The 20,900-nt window shown below is 35.6% G+C and overlaps 1 protein-coding gene across 1 annotated transcript; it reads right to left on the bottom strand.

Annotated features, from left to right (window-relative positions):
* Window positions 1–1,963: 1,963 nt before the first annotated feature.
* si:dkey-150i13.2 (mitochondrial carnitine/acylcarnitine carrier protein) lies at window positions 1,964–16,030 on the bottom strand. The gene is made up of 9 exons (XM_022676804.2): window positions 15,848–16,030; window positions 12,583–12,675; window positions 10,958–11,085; window positions 10,447–10,537; window positions 9,036–9,153; window positions 7,720–7,792; window positions 7,476–7,585; window positions 5,273–5,394; window positions 1,964–4,179 (listed from the first exon to the last, which is right to left on the bottom strand). Exons 1-9 carry the CDS (start codon window positions 15,959–15,961, stop codon window positions 4,117–4,119), a joined length of 912 nt encoding a protein of 303 aa, XP_022532525.1. The 5' UTR covers window positions 15,962–16,030; the 3' UTR covers window positions 1,964–4,116.
* Between the last annotated feature and the right edge of the window lie 4,870 nt (window positions 16,031–20,900).

Below are 20,900 nucleotides of genomic sequence, written 5' to 3'. Positions count from 1 at the left end.
GGTCAAAAGGTCAAGCTAAAATGCTTTAAGGGGCCATTCCATAATAAAATGACTTTTCTGTAGATTTATAAGGATATAATTAAAGAATAATGAATGTACAATCTATATTTCTATCCCTTATTGGCAGAGGTGGAAAGTAACTAATTACATTTACTCACATTACTGTAATTGAGTAGATTTTATGAGTAATTTGTAATTTTTAAAGTAGTTTTTTAAAATAGGTCATTTTAAACAACAAAACAAATAATCTGAATAAAAAAAAAAAAGTTTTGTTCTCCATGGCAGCGCAGCTGAACTTCTCTATGCAGTGTTTATTACGGTTAGCATGATAGATGCTGTGTGAATCAGCTGGGGTCTGTGTGCGCGCGACTCGGGGGAACCAGTGTTCTGTCAAGATATGCTACCCATCGATATGCGCTTCTTTTTACGGCACTGCGCATGCACAGACCAACAGTTTTTCATAATAATTCCTTAAGTTTTTATTAGGAACATCAATCTGCTTGGATGTTAAAAAAGCATGTAAATAGCAGTTAAAGCATAGAAATGGCAAGTTAAAAAATAATAACGAGCTGTAAAACTATAAAAATACAGTTTATTGTCACATATATGGCCATAACCTTTTAACTTTTTAACAGTAAAGAAAAAAATGGATCATAGAAACCTATGCCACTTGTTCTTGAAAATGTTTTATGGGGTTGTCTGAACAAATACTGCCCAAATTATTTAATTTAATAATTATTTAATTTATGACTTGTACTTTTCTACATCAAATAATTAAAAGTAACTATGTAACTTTTACTCAAAGTACTTTTTAAATTAAGTACTTTTTTACTTTTACTCGAGTAGATTTTTAGATGGGTACTTTTACTTTTACTTGAGTAGAATTTTAGCAAAATAAAGGTACTTTTACTTAATTACAAATTTTCAGTACTTTTTCCACCTCTGCTTATTGGTGATATATTTCTGTCTCCTGGAATTTACGTGTATAAATGTGCACACAAAATAACTTTAAAATACATTTTATTATTAAGCATAGTGTCTTGTACATTGACCTAATTGCAAAAAAAAGATATGTAATTAAAAAACATTAATAAAAACTACTTAGAACACTGATTTTAAAAAAATAGCATTTGTAACCTGTCCCCACTCTCTAACAAAAGAATATCATTAAATATAATTATAATACTATTTTTTTTATTTGTTTTGCATTGTTGTGTGACTCCAAATCCCATTTACGCTTTAAAAATATATATTTTTCATAATAAATCCATAATATTTAAGTTAAAACACACATTTGATTTGTGTCTCTTGGTTTTACTCAGTCCTGTTCCCGCATCTGAAACATCTGTAATTATTCTAAGTATGTTTCAAAGTAACTGCAATATACAGAAGAACAGCACATGAATCAATTAACATTTGTCGATAGCACAGCAAGTAAATTAAACATAAGGGTTTTAAGGGTTTTCATCCTTTATTTGGCAATTAAATCATGTCTAATGTCTGTATTAAAGCAGCAAAGCAGCCCCAGACCATCACACTACCACCACCATGTTTTACATTCAGTATGATGTTTTTTTTTTATAAAATTATAGTTAGTTAGTTTAACATCAGATGTAATGGGAAATACACCTTCCACTAAATATGTATCTTTTTGTTTTATTTATTATTATAACGTACTGTGTTGGTCTTGCAGAGTAGAAAGGGACATTTAAATAGTAATCATAAATATATGTATATATACATATATATACATATATACATACATTTATTGTCAGGGGCCTGTTCACCCTGTTATCTTGGTATAACCCCGCCCCTTTAAGAAAGTGACATCACAACCTTTACACTGATTATTTTTTAAAGGACTGAAAACACTTACTACTAAATGTTAAGCAATTATTATTTTTAAATTTACCCGTGTTTTAAAATGTATTCTAGCAAAGATTATACGCAACAAATTAAAAAATAAATTAACACAAAATTACTTTTTATTAAAAAACAATATTTGTTTTTTAAAAAAATACAAATTTTGAACAATCATCCTTCCAAACCACCATCAAACAGCAAACAATTTGAAGTTGATTTATAATTACAATTTTGTACATACACTATCAGTAACACAATAATAACATAAAACACTTCATTTGTACATCTTTGGATAGACATTATTTAGACGTGTAGATAACTGAACAATTAATCAGAATGCAAACAGAAGATAATTCCATATGTTAAAAGAGTAAACATCTCTAACATACTGTAAGTATCTGTAATGCATTGCAATGTTGCCATGTTTTTAATATTAATACATGCTAGCAGTTCCAGCTACTAGCAATTTCTCAAGACTTTTAAGTGTAGTAATTTACTGCTGTTAAACTGGTTTAATGAATAGAACATAATTAGAATATCAGAATATCAAGATTAGAATATCAGACTTTGACTAGGCCACTCAAAAACATTCATTTTATTTTGTATTTCTTTTTTTTATTTAGTTATTCAGAGGTGGACTTGCTGGTGTCCTTAGGCTCATTGTCCTGCTGCAGAACCCAAGCATGCCTGAGCTTGAGGTCACAAACTGATGGACAGACATTCTCCGAGTAGAGAGCCTAGTTCATGGTTCCATCAATTATGTATAGAAAAGAATTGTCCACACACTCTAACAAATTAGGCTTGATGTAAAAACAAAACGATAAAACAGGGCCTTACAAATAGAGCTGGGCAATATGATGGTATTTTATCATATCTTGATAAATTGTCTTATTGAATTAACAATATGCATCAGTAAATAAAGAACACTCATCCAACTGTACATGTCATTATGTAGAGTGTAAAAAATGCAATCATATGTATTAAAAATATACAATCACTGCACTATGCAACTATAATATAAAAGAGTATTTCATTTTTTATTATTTTAAGAACTATTAACAATCTGCCACTGCTGATGCATTTTGTCTGCGTATCAAAACTTTGTGATAAATACTGTGATAAATATCATAAAAATGTCCTTAAATATCATGACAAAAAATGCTTACCATATCAACCAGCTCTACTACTTACAGACCTTAAACATTAAAGCTGTGGAGGAGATCCACATTTCCACATTCACATTTCAGTGAGGTCACTTGAAGAGTTTTCATATATACAGCTTTGGGAAAAATTAAGAGACCACTTCAGTTTCTGAATCAGTTTCTCTGATTTTGCTATTTATAGGTTTATGTTTGAGTAAAATGATCATTGTTGTTTTATTCTATAAACTACAGACAACATTTCTCCCAAATTCCAAATAAAAATATTGTAATTAAAGAGCATCTATCTGCAGAAAATGAGAAATGGCTGAAAAAAAAAAAAAAAAGATGCAGAGCTTTCAGATCTCAAATAATTATTATATAACTGTGTATTTGCACTTTCTGTTTGGCTGACATCAGTTATCCTCACATTATGCACATCAACTGGTGTTCACTGTCTATTGTGTTCAACTGCACTACCTCCATTCTCCATCTCCATTACACACACACACACACACGAAGACTGTACATTTACACTGTATATTCTATTTCTTATTTGATTGTATTTATATGTATCTTTATATTTTATATTTTATCTTTTTTAACTTTGTGTATTGTGTAACCTGCTGCTGGATGCCAAGAATTTCCCCCCGGGGATCAATAAAGTATCTATCTATCTATCTATCTATCTATCTATCTATCTATCTATCTATCTATCTATCTATCTATCTATCTATCTATCTATCTATCTATCTATCTATCTAATGCAAAGAAAACAAGTTCATATTCATAAAGTTTTAAGAGTTTAGAAAATCAATATTTTTTAATCAAAGTGTTCATGCATCTTGGCATCATGTTCTCCTCCACCAGTCTTACACACTGCTTTTGGATAACTTTATGCTGCTTTACTCCTGGTGAAAAAATTCAAGCAGTTCAGTTTGGTGGTTTGATGGCTTGTGATCATCCATCTTCCTCTTGATTATATTCCAGAAGTTTTCAGTTCAGTAAAATCAAAGAAAAATATCTTGGTCTCTTTTTTTTCCAGAGCTGTATATAAAGCTCAGTTTAGTAGGCCAGAAGTGATCAGCAGCAGTGTCAGCAGCATGTATAGAAATCACCAGGATGGGGCGAGCCAGTTCAAGCACTTTAGAGCTACTTCAAAACCTAGAAAACAAGCCTGAGAATACAAAAGAAGATGTTTTAGACACAGATTATACTTTAAAAAAAGTGTTAAACAAACCAAAATCTGTGGAGCTGGTAACATGTGGTTTCTGAGGCTGGTAACTCAAATATTCACTATTATTCACTGTATACCTGTAACTCTACCTCTTCACTACTTTACTTTAACTGATGCTCTCAAACACTTTATTAAGAGACAAGAAATTCAAGTAATTAACTCTTGATGAGTTCAGCACAGCTGTTAACTGAAAACCTGAATTCCAGGTGACTCTACCTCATAAAACTGACTGAGAAAATACTGTTTAATAAATAATTTAATATATTTTTCTTCATAGATTGGAAGAATTTAGTATTAATCTACAATTTAGAACATTTAAAAAAAGAAAGAACACTGAAGTTAAGATGTGTTCAAATTTTTACTGGTACTATACATTAAACCTAAAACTGAAAAAATATGAATATGCTTTCTGGTGGAATTGTAGTCGCTGAATGTTTTCATAAGATAAAATTATAAAACATCATCACTCATCACTTAATCACTAAATATATCTAAATATACTAATATTAAATTAATAAGGTAATAATGAAATTACATAATTTTGTATACGGTCTCTGTCATGAACTCATGGACTTCTGGATAGATGAATAAATACACTGACTATAAAAACTTTTTCTATGCACATTTCTAACTCTGCACACACAGATCATTCATTTTATTATTCAAAGTACTTTTATAATTATATTTATAATTTATTTTTCAAAGGCAATTCTGTACTTTTACTCTCTGTTTAGATTTAAAAATCTGTTTATATTTTTTTACATATTTATCTTGTTTATTACAGTTGTATACATTGTATACTTGGTTACCTATATCCTTTTATCTTTGCACGTTGCACATCTGCATTTTTGCACTTTTAAACCATGTAGTTTAAAATTGAAAATTTAAATTAAAATTATTTTTTATTTTAAAATTAGTAACGTTGTGTGAGCAGACTGTCATTCGAAGCATTTCACTGCGAGTCGTACTGTGTATTACTATGTATTTGACAAATAAAAATTCGTAATTGATGTACAGTATGTGTGTATCTTACCGCATTAGCAGGAAAAGCTCGTAGCATGACAGCGCTCAGGCCTTTGTAAAGGGCCTTGGCTCCTTCCTCCCGTATCAGTGTTCGTAAGACGTCAACTAAACCTTTATAACGTCCATCAGCAGCTGCAGGAGAGGTAAAAGAGGTTTATGACTTCACTGAAGACTTTATCTGTAGTAATAGCAGGTTTTCATCACTTGTGGGCAGTGTTGGACTATGATGCTCTACTCAGCAGTACTGCTGTACGACAGGAACAGACAGAAAGAGACATGATGTTCTGAAAGTGTTATATTGGCACATAAAGGTGGAGCGTGGTGATCTGACAGATATATGAATGCACACATCCCTACTGAAAAATCCAGTTTTAAAAAACATGACCAGTATATATTATATTTGCTGTAATAATTAATAAAAAAATATTAATTGATCAAAATGATCATGCCAAACTTAAACACTGGCATTTATTGACAGTAGTGCTTCTTCAGCCAGTCTCTGTGATTTAGCATCTGATTCCACCCACTGCTCTGCCTATTCCCCAGTCCTATTTCCACACACCAGGCTGCCAAGTATAGAACACAATAGTGGAAAAACACAGAAGGCTGCAGCGTAAAACGTAAATAATAAACAATAAATCACTCATCACTTAATACTTAAATAAACTAGTATTGATTTAGTAAGTTAATATTAAAACTACATAATTATGCATATAGTCTCTGTCATGGACTATACTTATACGAAACTTACGGGCAGATGAATAAATACATGGGCAATAAGAACTTTTTCTATGGACATTTTTTTCTGTAGTGCTTCTTTAGCCACTTTTTGTGTTTTGTGTTTTTCTGATCACTGCTCTGCCCATTCCCTAGTCCTATTTCCACACACCAGGTTGCCAAGTATGGAACACAACAGTGGAAAAAACACAGAACTCTGCAGTGTAAAAAGTAAATATTGGCAATGTGTTTGGTAGATAATGACAGCTTAGAGCCCAGAAGGACTACAAGACGAATGCTGATGTGCTAAATTATTTTTTATTATAAGGCACACTATCAATGAAGGTCTATTTTCTGGTCTATTTTCATACATAATGCACACAGGATTGTAAGGTGCATTAAACGACACTAGTAAGGATGCCTACATCGAAGTGGTGAAGCGTGTCGCCATGTTTTTTCTTTCTAATGGTGAATCTGGGGGTAAGTGCCCAAGTAAACAAAACTGTAATTCTTAAAAAAACATTTTCAAGTCAAACAATTGCTGGATGTTAATCTACACAGATTTCTCTCCTGAAAACTGTTTATTTGGGTGAGTAAAGCGCTTTTTGTATTCTTTCAGACTATAAGGCACACTTAAAATCCTATAATAGAATTATACAGGTGAGTTTTCAGTGAAGCTTTTCCAACACTAAGGCTGGGTGCAGCAGCATTAGCATTAGTCACTAGCCGCAGTGCTAGTGAGACATAAATGCTGCTAGACTGAGGAACCCTAAGTGTTCCAGTAAGTGTCCCACTGCGGTTAGCAGCTAATACTAATGCTGCTGCACCTAGCCTTAGTGTTGGAAAAACTTCACTGAAAATTCACCCTTACAACGCTGTACTTCAGCGGATTGGCTTTACTGATCCTTAATACCTGACTGGTAGAATTTATAAATAAGGTGCACTGTTGGCTTCTGGGCAAATTATAGGATTTTAAGTGTGCCTTATAGCCTGAAAGAATACAGTAGTTACTACTGTTGCAAAAAGTTCAAGAACCTGTCTTGTACTCAGTTGTGTAAATTCAGAGCTTCACACATACTCATCTATGAATGACGAAAGAGCTAGTGCTGTGGTTAGCGGCTAATGCTAATGCTGCTGCACCCAGCCTTAGTGCTGGAGAAACTTCACTAAAAACTCATCGTTATAACGCTGTACTTCAGCAGAGTGGCTTTACTGATCCTTAATATCTGACTGGTAGAATTCACACTTAAGGCACACTGGATTATAAGGCACACTGTCGAATTTTGGAGAAAATTAAAGGATTTTAAGTGCGCCTTATAGTCAGAAAAATACAGATAAAAGTATAAAAAATATAGCCAATTTACACACCTGCTATAATTTAGTATATTGTTCTTTTAATATCTCATACAGTGTGATGTAGTAAATTTAACTAACCCAATTATGCTACTGAAGCCACCTTTAGTATCATAATAAAGCAGAGAATGCTTATAATGTACCTGTTTGGAAGTTGGACTTGAGCACATCAGGTGGAAGAGCGATCACCCAGTTGAGAATACCAGCAGTGCCCCCAGCCAGGAGAATCCTGGGCGTGCTGAGCTGCTGAACGCTGCATGTGCGGGCATGCGGGTTGAGGGCAGGGGGGAGGGGTAGAAGCACAGATCACAGATCAGTGAATGGTGATAAAAGTCTACAGGTCTACAGAGTCGAGTAGTGACTGGATTAAGCAAAGCTGACTCTTACCTTTGACCCTCAGGAGTGAGGACATGCTTTAAGTACTCGTATGTTAGAAAGTACAGGCCACTGGAAGGCACATCTGAAGAGATAAGAGGACAAAGACAAACGAGCTGGATCATCACATACAGATAAACCACACTCAGCGATGTTCTGGTGCAATACTCTGCAGACATGGACATTGGGAAATCAGTCGTGGTTAATGTAGAAAAACTCTGACACGGCATTTTTAAAGGACACAGTGTGCAATATAGACAGATATGGAGAAATGACAAAAGGTCATAAATACAGGCGCATCTCAATCTTAACATTTTGAATATTATTGAAAAGTTAAAAATGTGAAACTCATATATTATATAGATGTATTAAACACATAGAATGATAGATTTTAAGCGTTTATTTCTTTCATTGTTGATGATTTGGCTTACAGCCAATAAAAATCCAAAAATCAGTATCTTAGAAAATTAGAATATTATAAAAGTAAGAACATTTGGTACTTTTGGCAGTGTGGGCAGTGTGCCAAGTCCTGCTGGAAAATGAAATCATGAACATGAAGTGCTATAAGATTTTGTGGGAAAACACTGCAAGACCAACATTAGTAGTGAACTGAGGTCTCCATGGATCTCTTCAATGAGCCTTAGGTGCCTATGGCTGTCGCCACATTAGCAAAAAACAGAAAAATCCACAATAGCCATGTAATAAAACTTGTTTGCGAACTCTTTTTGTACTCATGTGACTTTATGTCATTGTTCATGTGCGTTTTGAAATTTGAGGCCTGAATAAAAGGCCTAGGTTCAATAATTATGGTTTGCCATATATGTAATAACGTGACTCATATATGTTTTATATATGTGTGTCTATATGTGTATGTAAGAGTGCATGGGCGCCACAATGCTTCTTGCTACCTTACTTACTCTACCCAGCCAACGAACCCAATTTTTACATCAACAATAAAGAGAATACAAAATAAAATAACATCATTATTTTAGTATTATATTTTGTTGGATTCCTGCCGTACCCATAAATGACCTACTCTCACACCTTCACACTGTGAACAAGCAGGTCAGTTTCCTCTGCTGAGAAGCGTTGTACATGTCCAGGTAGCTGCACCGTTAAAATAGCAATCCGCCAAAGTCAGAGCACACCTTTCTCTTAAAGGACATGGCAAGTGACATACTTTTTTATTTTACGTTACACCCAAAACACATTCTGTGCTGTGCAGGGTGTACTTTTCCCGTCATTACGATAGCAAACACACACTGACACCCTAAATTGCTCACCTATAGATCACTAAAATAGGGCCTACACACTTTAAACATACATACCTCTGATAAGAGTGAGGACGGTTCCCTTGTAAACGCTACGAATCCCCTGTTCTTTATACAGTCTGACTGCACAGTCCATAGGCCCGGCGTATTTTAGCTGACCGGCGCTGGACTGTACCTGGATCAGTAGAACAGTAACACACAGAGACAGATGAGAGAACATTCAGAGAAGACGAGGAACACACAGGAATATACTGCAGTGTTTATTAGTAAACATTTCCGGTCGACATATAAATGTAATTCTTAATTTGAAACCATGTTCATTCATTATATTATATTTACACCCTCTGCAATCCCTTTTCAAAGACAACATGTGATCAAATGTCAGTCTAACAGCATACTGCCCTGAGAGAATACAGCAAGAGGACAGCAGCACCATCTGTCAATCTGGACTAATAACAGTGTTTTTATCACAGGGTTAAATTAAAAGTCAGTTATAATACAGGATGTAGGTTTTGTGAGTCATCACTTTTGCAATACACCAGCTAAACAAAGCAGAGGTATATCAGGATAAGGCAATGAATGAGTGAATGAATGAATAGATGAATACTTTGAACAAATGAAAAAAAAGAAAATGCCCACAGAATAAAAAAAAGTATAGGTGAATTAATTAATTTTACATTTACATACATATTAATGACGGTAAATAAGAAAGAAAAGGGGAATAAATGAATTCATGAATGAATAAATTAATGGACATTTAAAAAGAAAGGAAAAAGGGAAGAATAAGAGTAAATAAATTAATGACTAAATGTTCAGTGGATATACAGAAGGAGTGAATAAGGGAATGAATGAATACACGCATGAATGAATACACTAAACAAATGGAGAATAAAAAAGACGACAAGATGATGGTAAGGAGAGAGTGAAAAAAAAGTAATAAATGAATAAATGAATGAATGAATGAATGAATACATGTGCAGTGGATATGGCAGAAAGAAAGAGTGGATGAATGGATGAATTAATGAATAAATTAATGACACATTGAACAAATGGAGAAAATGGCTATAGAATTAAAAAGAAAGTAATATTGAATTAATTAACTCTACATAAATTAATGATGGTAAGGTGAGAGGGAGAAAAAAGAGGAATAAAGAAAGATGAATGAATGAATGAATGAAGAGAATGGCCATAAAATAAAAGAGAAAGTATAAGTGAATTCATTATGGTAAGAGGAGACTGAGAAAGAAATAATAAAATAAAGTAAAAGGGAAAGAATGGATGAATAAACAAAAGAATAGAAAAGAAAGAAAGAAAGAAATGAATAGGACTGAATAAGAAAGAAAGAAAAGAAAGAGTAAACAGGTGAAGAACAGAGTGTTTGAGTGGGGTGAAGGTGAGACAGTTCAGTAGATCTATTAGTGCTGTAGAAGCCAGTAGAGCTGATTTAGGCTCCTCTGTGTTTCTTTACCTGAAGAAGACACTTGATTCTTTCTCCTGGAGCTACAATCACAGTGGTGAAGACCCCTGCTAACATCCCCGCCAGGTAGATCTGTGTATACCTGACAGACAGACAGACAGACAGACAGACTAAATTCAAATCAAGACTAGATTAAATTCAAAACAAAGAAAGCAGTGCAATGCCTAGAGTGAAAAAATTACATTTCGTGTGGGATTAATATGCATACACAGATAATTGTTTTAAAAAGTTATGAAGTAAAGGGTGTAAATGGAAATTTCAACAGAGGCGTATTTAGAATAGCATTGTTCTTTAACTACTTCATGGCTAATATGTAGATTATGTACTCTGACCTCCCAGTTTCTGAGAATTTACCCATTTACCTCCTCCACCAATAGAAACACAGCACCACAGGACCACCTCTGCTGTGATATTACTGTAGGGTCTGGTGTTGTTGTGTAACAGGAGTGAGGCAGTGTTTAGCTATGTATAGGTTATTTATAGTGTGTGGTGGTATACTGACGTGTGAGGAACGGACGGGTCGCTCTGCAGCAGCTGCTTCCCCAAACCAAACCCAAAGAAGCTGATGGCCATCATCGGCGCAACACCGGCCAGCGGAGCTCCCATCCCCTTATACAGACCCAGCACCCCCTGAAACACAGCCAGAGACAGAAACCAGGACACGGGGGATCAGAGACTGTCAATTACTGAACCGAAAGTTACTGAAAAGAAAGAAAGAAGGAAAGCAAGAAAGAAAGAAAGAAAGAAACAAAGAATGAATGAATGAGAGGAAAAATACAGAAAGATATTATGTAAATGTGCAGTGGAGATAGAATATAAAAGAAAACAAAAGAATGAATGAATGAATAAATAAATGAATTGGGGATAAAATAACAAATGAAAAAAAAAACAGAAAGATAGAAATGAGTGTTAAAAGTTCAGTGGAGACAGAATATGAAAGAAAGTTGATAAATCAATTAATGAAATGGGGATAGAATAACAAAGGAAAAAATACATTAAGAATGTGCAGTAAAGACAGAATATGAAAGAAAGTAAAGAATGAATAAGTGAATGAATGAATGAATGAATGAATGAATGAATGAATGAACGAATGAACGAATGAAATGGGGATAGAATAACAAATGACAAAATACAGAAAAATATAGAAATGAGTGTTAATTGTACAGTGGAGACCAAATATGAATGAAAGGATGAATGAAAGAGTGAGTAAAAGAACAATGGTTGAATGCTGGGGAGCTGAAATGGAGAAAGGAATAAATAAAAAGAAAATGGAAATAGAACAATCACTTCACTTCACTCATTTTAATGAATGAATGAATGAATGAAGTGAGGGAGAAAATGGCCATAGAATAAGAAAGAATGTAAGAGTAAATGAATAAATTATGAATTAATTAATGACTACATTGAGATTAAGAAAGAAAGGAAAAAGGGATGTGGGAATGTCGACATTAAATAAGAAAGAAAGAAAGAAAGAAAGAAAGAAAGAGAGACTTTTACATGAACTTTAATACATCAAAAAGTGTTATACCATAAAAAAGAGAGAGAAAGAAAGAAAGAAAATAAATTAATGAATAAATGGAGAAAGCAAAAGTGATTAAAAGAAGGGATGCAGCAATTAATGAATGAAATGGGACATAGACATCAAATATGGAAAGAAAGAAAGAAAGAAAGAAAGAAAGAAAGAAAGAAAGAAAGAAAGAAAGAAAGAAAGAAAGATACAAAACAATAAAACACAAACAAATCAAACAAAGAAACAACGAAAGAAAGAGTAAATAAGTTAATGACTACATGTGCAGTGGATATGGCAGAAAGAAAGAGTGGATGAGGGAATGAATGAAGGATGAATACTTTAAATAAATGAAGAAAATAATGGTAAGGAGAGACTAAGAAAGAAAAAAAGGAATGAATGAATGGGGAAGTGGAAGTTAAATAAAAAGAAAAGAAAGAAAGAAAGAAAGAAATGTTGGGTGAATGAATGAACGGGGAAGTAGACGCTAAATAAGATAGAAAGAAAAAGAAAGAGTAAACAGGTGGATGAAAGAGTGATTGAATGGAGTGAAGATGAGACATGTTATTGATGATATTGATCGATCAGGTTTTGATCAGTAACATGAGGTGAACTCTGACCTCTCGGGAGACGGTCTTGCGAAGGCAGTCGTACGTTCCTGTATAGATCACATACTGAGGACCCGAGGCTTTCGGCTGAGTCTGAAGCCGAACCTGAGACACACACACATGCACACAGACACACACACACACACACACACACAGAGATCAGTATGAACACAGATAGAGCATGAGTCTGCAAACACAGGGCAGTGTGAGCAGGCTGATAATGTTCTGAATGATAATACACACTATGGGAGGGGTGGAGTGTGTATTATCATCTGCTGCCTGTGCTTCTGTGGTATTGTGTGTGTTTGTGTAGTGTGTAGTGTGTGTGGGTGTGTGTATGTGTGTTGTGTAAAATTACTGCAGGAACACACAAAAACCAATAAACTGCAGACTGACTCTTAAACACAACCACATGCACTAAATCTGAATCCAGCAAAACCACACTCTCCACACACTGGAATGTTCCGGACTCACTGGGTTTTAATGAGACTTAAAACACATAAAGGGTCCGTATCAATTAAAAAGACATATTTTATTACTGTTTCATAAACTTGTTTAAAGTTAAAACCATACATTTTTCAATAGTTCATATTAGAAAATTAGGCTGTAAAATGATTTAGGTGTGTCCAAACTTTTGCAGTTTCTGAGGCTTGTAACTCTGATTAACTTATCCTGTGCAACAGAGGAAACTTTTGCTCTTCCTTTTCTGGGCTGGTCCTGATGAGTGCCAGTTTCATCAAAATGTATTTCTTGCTTCTCATAATATATGGATTAGAACATTACTCAAATATTCACTATTTACTGTATACTGTATTCTGTATACTTTACAACTGATGCTCTCAAACACTTTATTAAGAGAAAAGAAATTCAAGTAATTAACTCTTGATGAGTTCAGCACAGCTGTTAACTGAAAGCCTGAATTTTTCAAGTGACTCTACCTCATAAAGCTGATTGAGAAAATCCAACCAAGATGTGCAAAACTGTCTAATCTAAGCAAGATGAGCTACTTTGAAATATGTAAAATATATAATTATAATATTTATAATAATAATTTATAATAATTCTGTATTTTTTCTTCATGCAGAACATTTAAAAATAATGAAAAAATACTGAATTTAAGGAGCGTCCAAACGTTTGACTGGTACTGTATATTGTTGCAAGGACTTTTTTTTTTAAATAAAATATATAATATATGAACTACAATTAGTTGATTTGTCATAGAAGAACAGTGTCTGTAGCAGAAGGTAATTCTTTTACTTCACAATTAATCTCAGGACTGACTAAGACACTCTGATCGAGGAGGATTAAAGCCTGACCCAAGAGCTTACGCTCAAGTTAAAGGACAAAACAGGTTCTTCCAAACGAGTTTTGTTGCTCAGCATAGGCTTTTCCTAATATCTATGTTATCTGCTTATTATACATACTGTAACTATTACCTGTTACAGTGCATTGTTCAGTACATTTTGTCAAACAGCTGCCACATATATATAGTGCATAACAGTTTCTAAGATTATAGGGCGCTTATACTGAAGAATTTCCCAAGAAACACATCAAATTACCCAATTAGAGACTATAAAAAGTACAATATAGAATCTACCCAATACATTTGCAGCAACAGTTTGCACCACATAATTTGAGTAAATACTACTTAAAATGAATATCTGAGATGCACTTAAAAATCCAACATTTTTTAGCTTGTTACACAAAGTTACAAAAGCTCCCTATTGGCCCCTGACATCCTTTATTTGCATAATGGGTATGTCCCCCCCACATCTAAATTATTATCAGTGTCTCTGGCCTATGTAGGCTACCTTTGCTTGGGTATTTAGTTGTATTTTATATAATGGTTGACTCTTGACTGCCTGGTCACAATGTTGTAGGACATAAGAGCAAGTTACCATTGTCTTTACTGCAAAGCATGCTGGCTTTATACTGTCTGAAAAATGCAATGCTAATAAAATGCTAATGCTACTATTACAGCTTATGGTGGATATAATTGTACAGTACTTTATTAACAACTAAAGACCCCACATATATTTAAAGTGCTTATGGTTATTGTAAATAATAATTAATGTATTGTATTTTTTATGTAGAGGAGAACTATAATTACCCTAAATGACAAAAAAAAACAAAGGACCACAGCAGGATCTAAGTCATCTGTCAGCCAGCAACCACTGTCTCAGATTCTCCTGGTGTCACAGAGGAGAGACCTGGATTTCTCTGTCCAGGAACAGCATCTGTTTTAATACTGATGGTCAGTCAATTTGGATTATGGAGGTCTTGTGGTGAAACATCCCATTGATATCTGCAGGACATCTAGCAGCCATAAAGTTTTGCCTACTGTGGAAAGCCTCAATTTGGCATTAACAAAAAAAAAAAAAAAACACTTAAAAATGTTGAGTTTCTTTGATTTTACCAAATTACAAAACCTCTGGAATATAATCAAGAGGAAGATGGATGATCACAAGCCATCAAACCAAACTGAACTGCTTGAATTTTTGCACCAGGAGTAAAGGCATAAAGTTATCCAAAAGCAGCGTGTAAAACTGGTGGAGGGGGGAAAGCGCTATCCGGACAGGATTAGTTTCTCAGGGGGACGTCTGTGAAAAATATTTAACACTTCTACTCAGTGATAAAACTCTTGCATCTGGACTGCAATTAAAAAAACAGGAGGACCAGTGAGTTTTTAGGCTTTCTCTGTCACCTGACATCGTGTTCAGTAGCTCCTCCATTTCCATTCGCTGTTGTGTTTACGTGGCTCTCCGTGGAAACGTGTGTCCAAAGTGTAATTGTGGCAGTGGACAAATAGCTATTTTATTAAATGTGAGGTGATGAAACTCAAAGATGTGCGTCCGGATGGGACTAAAATTACGGGAGGACCACGGAGTTCAGAGAAAAACAGTAGATAATTCAGCCTGTAACTGTAACTAAGTAAGTAAGTATTCTTTTGGAGTGAATAAGACAGCAGTGCTGCTGGAGTTTTTAAACACCTCAGTGTCACTCCTGGACTGAGAATAGTCCACCAACAGTTGATTTCGGGTTTTTTTTTTAATATAAAGAAAGGACCATGGCCTTTAACATGCATCTACAAGAACATCTGGAATGCACTTTAACAACTTCTGGTGGTTTTAACCGGATCCAACTTGACTGTTTAAGGAATTTCCTGGAACATAAAACATCTGGTTTCTACTCAAACTTCTCCTAGAGCAATAACTTCACTCTTAACTTCCTACTTCTATAATCAGGCCAACACCTCAGTTGCACAGGTGACCCTCACCTTGATGGTATCCAGCGGGTGTCCAGCGAATAGCAGGCAGGCTCCTCCCACTCCCCCAGCCACGAAGTTCTTCAGCGGGGAGACCCGTCTCTCCAGCGCCGGCGCGTCTCCCATAGCGCGCTCTGCTCCTCCGCGCGCCCCACACTGAAAAACCTGTTTACTGGCGCTCTGAGAGAACTTCCCACAGCAGCATATAACCCACAACATACTGAAAACCACGCCCCCTCCCGACACACCCCGCCTCCTCCCTGTAAATCTGCTCCAGCTGGACTTTTAACTCCATTCTGCTAAGCTCAGAAGATCCAGAGCCAAGAACTTAATGCCCTGAGGTGTCCTACCTCAAATCCACAGCAACAGCGTCCTCTATCGGTCACACGGAGACATGCAGCACCTGCCAACCACTTAGCAACCACCTAGCAACATCAACAAGTACACTGTAACACTATAAGCAACTATTCAGCAGCACCACTGCAACCACCTGGCATACCATAGCAAGCACAGCAACACCACTGCAACCACCAACAGCATCATGTTAACCGCTTAGCAAAACCATACACAGATTAACTTTAACACTATAAGCAACTATTCAGCAGCACCATTGCAACCACCTGACATATCATAGCAAACAAAGCAACACAATTGCAGCCACCTAGCAGCATCATGTTAACCGCTTAGCAAAACCATACACAGATTACCTTTAACACTATAAGCAACTATTCAGCAGCACCATTGCAACCACCTGAAATATCATAGCAAAAAAAGCAACACAATTGCAGCCACTTAGCAGCATCATATGAACCGCTTAGCAACATCACACACACATTAACTTGAACGCTATAAGCAACTATTCAGCAGCACCACGACAACCACCTGGCATAAACCATAGAGAACAAAACAACACCTTTGCAACCACCTGGCATACTATAGCAAGCACAGCAACACGATTGCAACCACTTTGCAGCATCATATTAACCGCTTAGCAACACCATACACAAATTGATTTTAACATTATAAGCAACTATTCAGCAGCACCATTGCAACCACCTGGCTTACCACAGCATACAATGCAGCACTATTGCAACTACCTGGCATACCACGGCAAATAAATCAACACCACCGCAACCACCTAGCAGCAACTTGTTTACCGCTTAGCAACACCATACACTGATTATTTTTAAAACTATAAGCAACTATGCAACAGCACCACTGGGACCACCTGACATACCATAGCATACAAAGCAACACTATTGCAACCACCTGACATACCACAACAAGCACAGCAACACAATTGCAACCACCTAGCAGCATCATATTAACCGCTTAGCAACACCATACACATATTAACTGTAATACTGTAAGCAACTATTCAGCAAAACAATTGCAACCACCTGGCACACCACAGCATACAAAGTAACACCATTGCAACCACCTGACATACTATGGCAAACAAAACAACACCCTTGCAATCACCTGACATACCACAGCATACAATGCAACACTATTGCAACCACCTTTATACTAAAGCAAATAAAACAACACCCTTGCAATCACCTTATATACCATAGCAAACAAAGTAACACCATTGCAACCACCTGACATACCATAGCAACCACAGCAATACCTTTACAACCACCTCGCATACTGTAGCCAGCATGGTACCACCACTGCAACCACCTAGCAGAGTCATATAAACCACCTAGCAACACCACAATCCGATTTATTTTTACACTATAAGCAACTATTCAGCAGCACCATTGCAACCACCTGGCATACTAATTTCACTAAAAACGTATGTTTTACTGTGTATCTTCTTGTTCTTTTTGGACTTTGGATTTTGATGAACCTTTATTTGAGCACAAGGAAAGATTTATAATACTTTTATGTTTTATTTTTGGTAAATCATTTATACATAAAATAAAATCTGCTAAAAAATACTCTGCACATTTTTTGTCTGTATTGTTTTATTTTAGTATATTTTTATGTTATTGGATACATGAATCATGAAATTGGCCTATTATTGTTTCTGTTTAAGTTTTAGTTTTTTTTGTATTAAGTACAAAATTAAATAAATAAGTTAATGAGGTTTAGATCAGGGGACTGTGGAGGACTAACATTTTTTTACTGTTTACTACATAATTTTATATGTGTCCCTTACGTGTTTTAATGTATTTAATATTAATCTACAATGTAGAAAAATAATTAAATAAGGAAATAAAGAAAAACATTGAATGAAAAGGTGTGTCTAAACTTTTGACTGGTACCTTTGAGAATGGGGACACAGCCATAGCTTTTAGGCCTCTTTAAGTTAACGCAGCAGCAGCGGCCTCTATCGGCCAATCCTATGAACTGCAGCCAGAGAGCAGGATGCTACTACACCTGCTGCAGGTTTCAGGATCAGCCTGACCTTTGCATGTGTTTTACACACTCAAATATTAAACCACATTCAAATGTGCTTATGTAAATAATCAGACACATATAGACATATATGGAGTGATTACGTCATTTGTCTTTGTTGTATATGCTAATATACATCAAAACAATGGGAAAGTTCAAATGAAAAGAATGTAATATATGTTAAACAATCATGTCACGTGTACATTCTCTGGCCGTGGTGCTGAAATCTTAACCTGCTGACTGACAGGTTTAAAGAGCCACTAAACCCTAAACCATATATATATATATATATACAGTGAGTCCAAGAAGTATTTGATCCCTTGCTGATTTTCTTTGTTTGCCCACTAATAAAGACACTATCCTTCTGCACCTTTAATGGTAGATATATTCTAACATGGAGAGACAGAATTTCAAGACAAAAATCCAGAATATAATTTTAAAGTATAGATTTTAATTAATTTGTATTTCAATGAGGAAAATAAGTATTTGATCCCTCTTGCCAAACACACTCAATACTTAGTGGCAAAGCCTTTGTTTGCAAGCACAGCGGTGAGACGTTTGTTGTAGTTAACCACAAGTTTAGCACACACACCAGGGGGAATTTTGGCCCACTCTTCTTTGCAGATCCTCTCTAAATCATGAAGGTTGGTGGGCTGTCGCTTGGCAACTCTGACCTTCAGCTCCCTCCATAGATTTTCGATCGGATTGAGGTCTGGCGACTGGCTGGGCCACTCCATGACCTTAATGTGATTTTTCTTGAGCCAATCCTTTGTTGCCTTTGCTGTATGTTTAGGGTCGTTATCATGTTGGAAGACCCAACCACGGCCCATTTTCAGATCCCTGGCAGAGGGGAGGAGGTTGTCCCTCAGGATTGTGCGGTACATGGCTCCATCCATCTTCCCAGTGATGCGGTGAAGTAGCCCTGTACCCTTGGCAGAGAAACACCCCCAAAACATTATGCTTCCACCTCCATGCTTGACGGTGGGCACAGTGTTCTTGGGGTCATAGGCAGCATTTTTCTTCCTCCACACATGGCGGGTGGAGTTGAGGCCAAAAAGTTCAATTTTGGTCTCGTCTGACCACAAAACCTTCTCCCAATAACTTGGTTCATCTTTCAAATGATCATTGGCATACTTGAGGCGCGCCTCCACATGTGCTCTCTTCAGCAGGGGTACCTTTCGGGCACTGCAGGATGTGAATCCATTGTTGCGCAAAGTGTTGCCAATTGTTTCCTTGCAAACTGTGGTCCCAGCTGCCTTCAGGTCATTTGCTAACTCCTGCCGAGTGGTTGCAGGACGATTTCTGACCGTTCTCAGCATCATTGCCACCCCACGAGGCGAAATCTTCTTTGGAGCACCGGGCCGAGGTCTGTTGATTGTCATGTTATACTCTTTAAACTTTCTGATAATTGCACCAATAGTTGTTACTTTCACATCCAAAACCTTACTAATCTTTTTGTAGCCCATTCCAGCTTTGTGAAGGTCAACAATTCTGACTCTGAGGTCCTGTGACAGCTCTTTGGTTTTACCCATGTTGGAGACTTGAAATCTGTGTGATCTGTCTGATTCTGTGGACAGGTGTTTTTCACACAAGTGATTAGTGAGAACAGGTGGCTTCAGGTCAGGTAACAAGTTGATTGGGAGTGTCTAACTGGTCTGTAAAAGCCAGAACTGCTAATGAATACTAAGGGATCAAATACTTATTTCACTCCATGAAATACAAATCAATTAATATATATTCCTTAGATTTATTTTCTGGATTTTCTTTTTAATATTCTGTCTCTCCATGTAAGAATACATCTACCATTAAAAGTATAGAATGATCATGTCTTTATTAGTGGGCCAACGAAGAAAATCAGCAAGGGATCAAATACTTCTTGGACTCACTGTATATATATATATATATATATATATATATATATATATATATATATATATGATATATTTATTTATATATTTTTTTCCCATTCATAGCTGAAATGTGTTCCTTTGAAGTAATAAAACATACCAGTCCTGCTAATTTTTTTTTTACACTTTTATTGTGGTAATTTCCACCTCTGCAGCGCCCTCTCAGGTTTAATTGTGCTATAGGCAACAACGATATGTCTACGTACTTTGCTATGCAGACAAATCACAATCTGCAGATCAGTCTATCAATAATAACCACCCTTGCTGAGATCCAGCCATCTGAGCCACACTACCGTTGTTCAGCCAATTTGCTCTCCCTCCTGCCCCACCTCTAAACCCATACATCACCCAGTGCCCCTTTCAAACTACTTTTTTTCTTCATTTCTTAATGTATTTTCTTTTTTTCTTTAGCTTTTTAGTTAAGTATTTCCTGCTATATTTTGGATTACAACCTAATAACCTTAAACGTCAGTTAAAGCTATTTACTGTATACTTTACTGGATATTACAAAATGAAAATTAAATTTTAATTAAATTGCATACGACATGATATGGCACACCCCTAGCTGAGATATTAAAAAATACAAGAATAAAAAAATATTTCCAACAATGCACTGCATATATAATAACATCTCCATATATCCAGGATTAAAGTAAAATACGTAAATGATAATGGAAATATATAATCTGACTGAGTAGATACTGTATATAATGAGAAATGAGAACAATGTGAATTATTCTTTTTTGTTGCTA

The sequence above is a fragment of the Astyanax mexicanus genome, chromosome 13, assembly GCF_023375975.1.
Source record: "Astyanax mexicanus isolate ESR-SI-001 chromosome 13, AstMex3_surface, whole genome shotgun sequence".
Taxonomy (NCBI): domain Eukaryota; kingdom Metazoa; phylum Chordata; class Actinopteri; order Characiformes; family Acestrorhamphidae; genus Astyanax; species Astyanax mexicanus.
The sequence above is the reverse complement of the archived record's forward strand: the minus strand, read 5'-3'. Positions and strand labels throughout refer to the sequence as shown.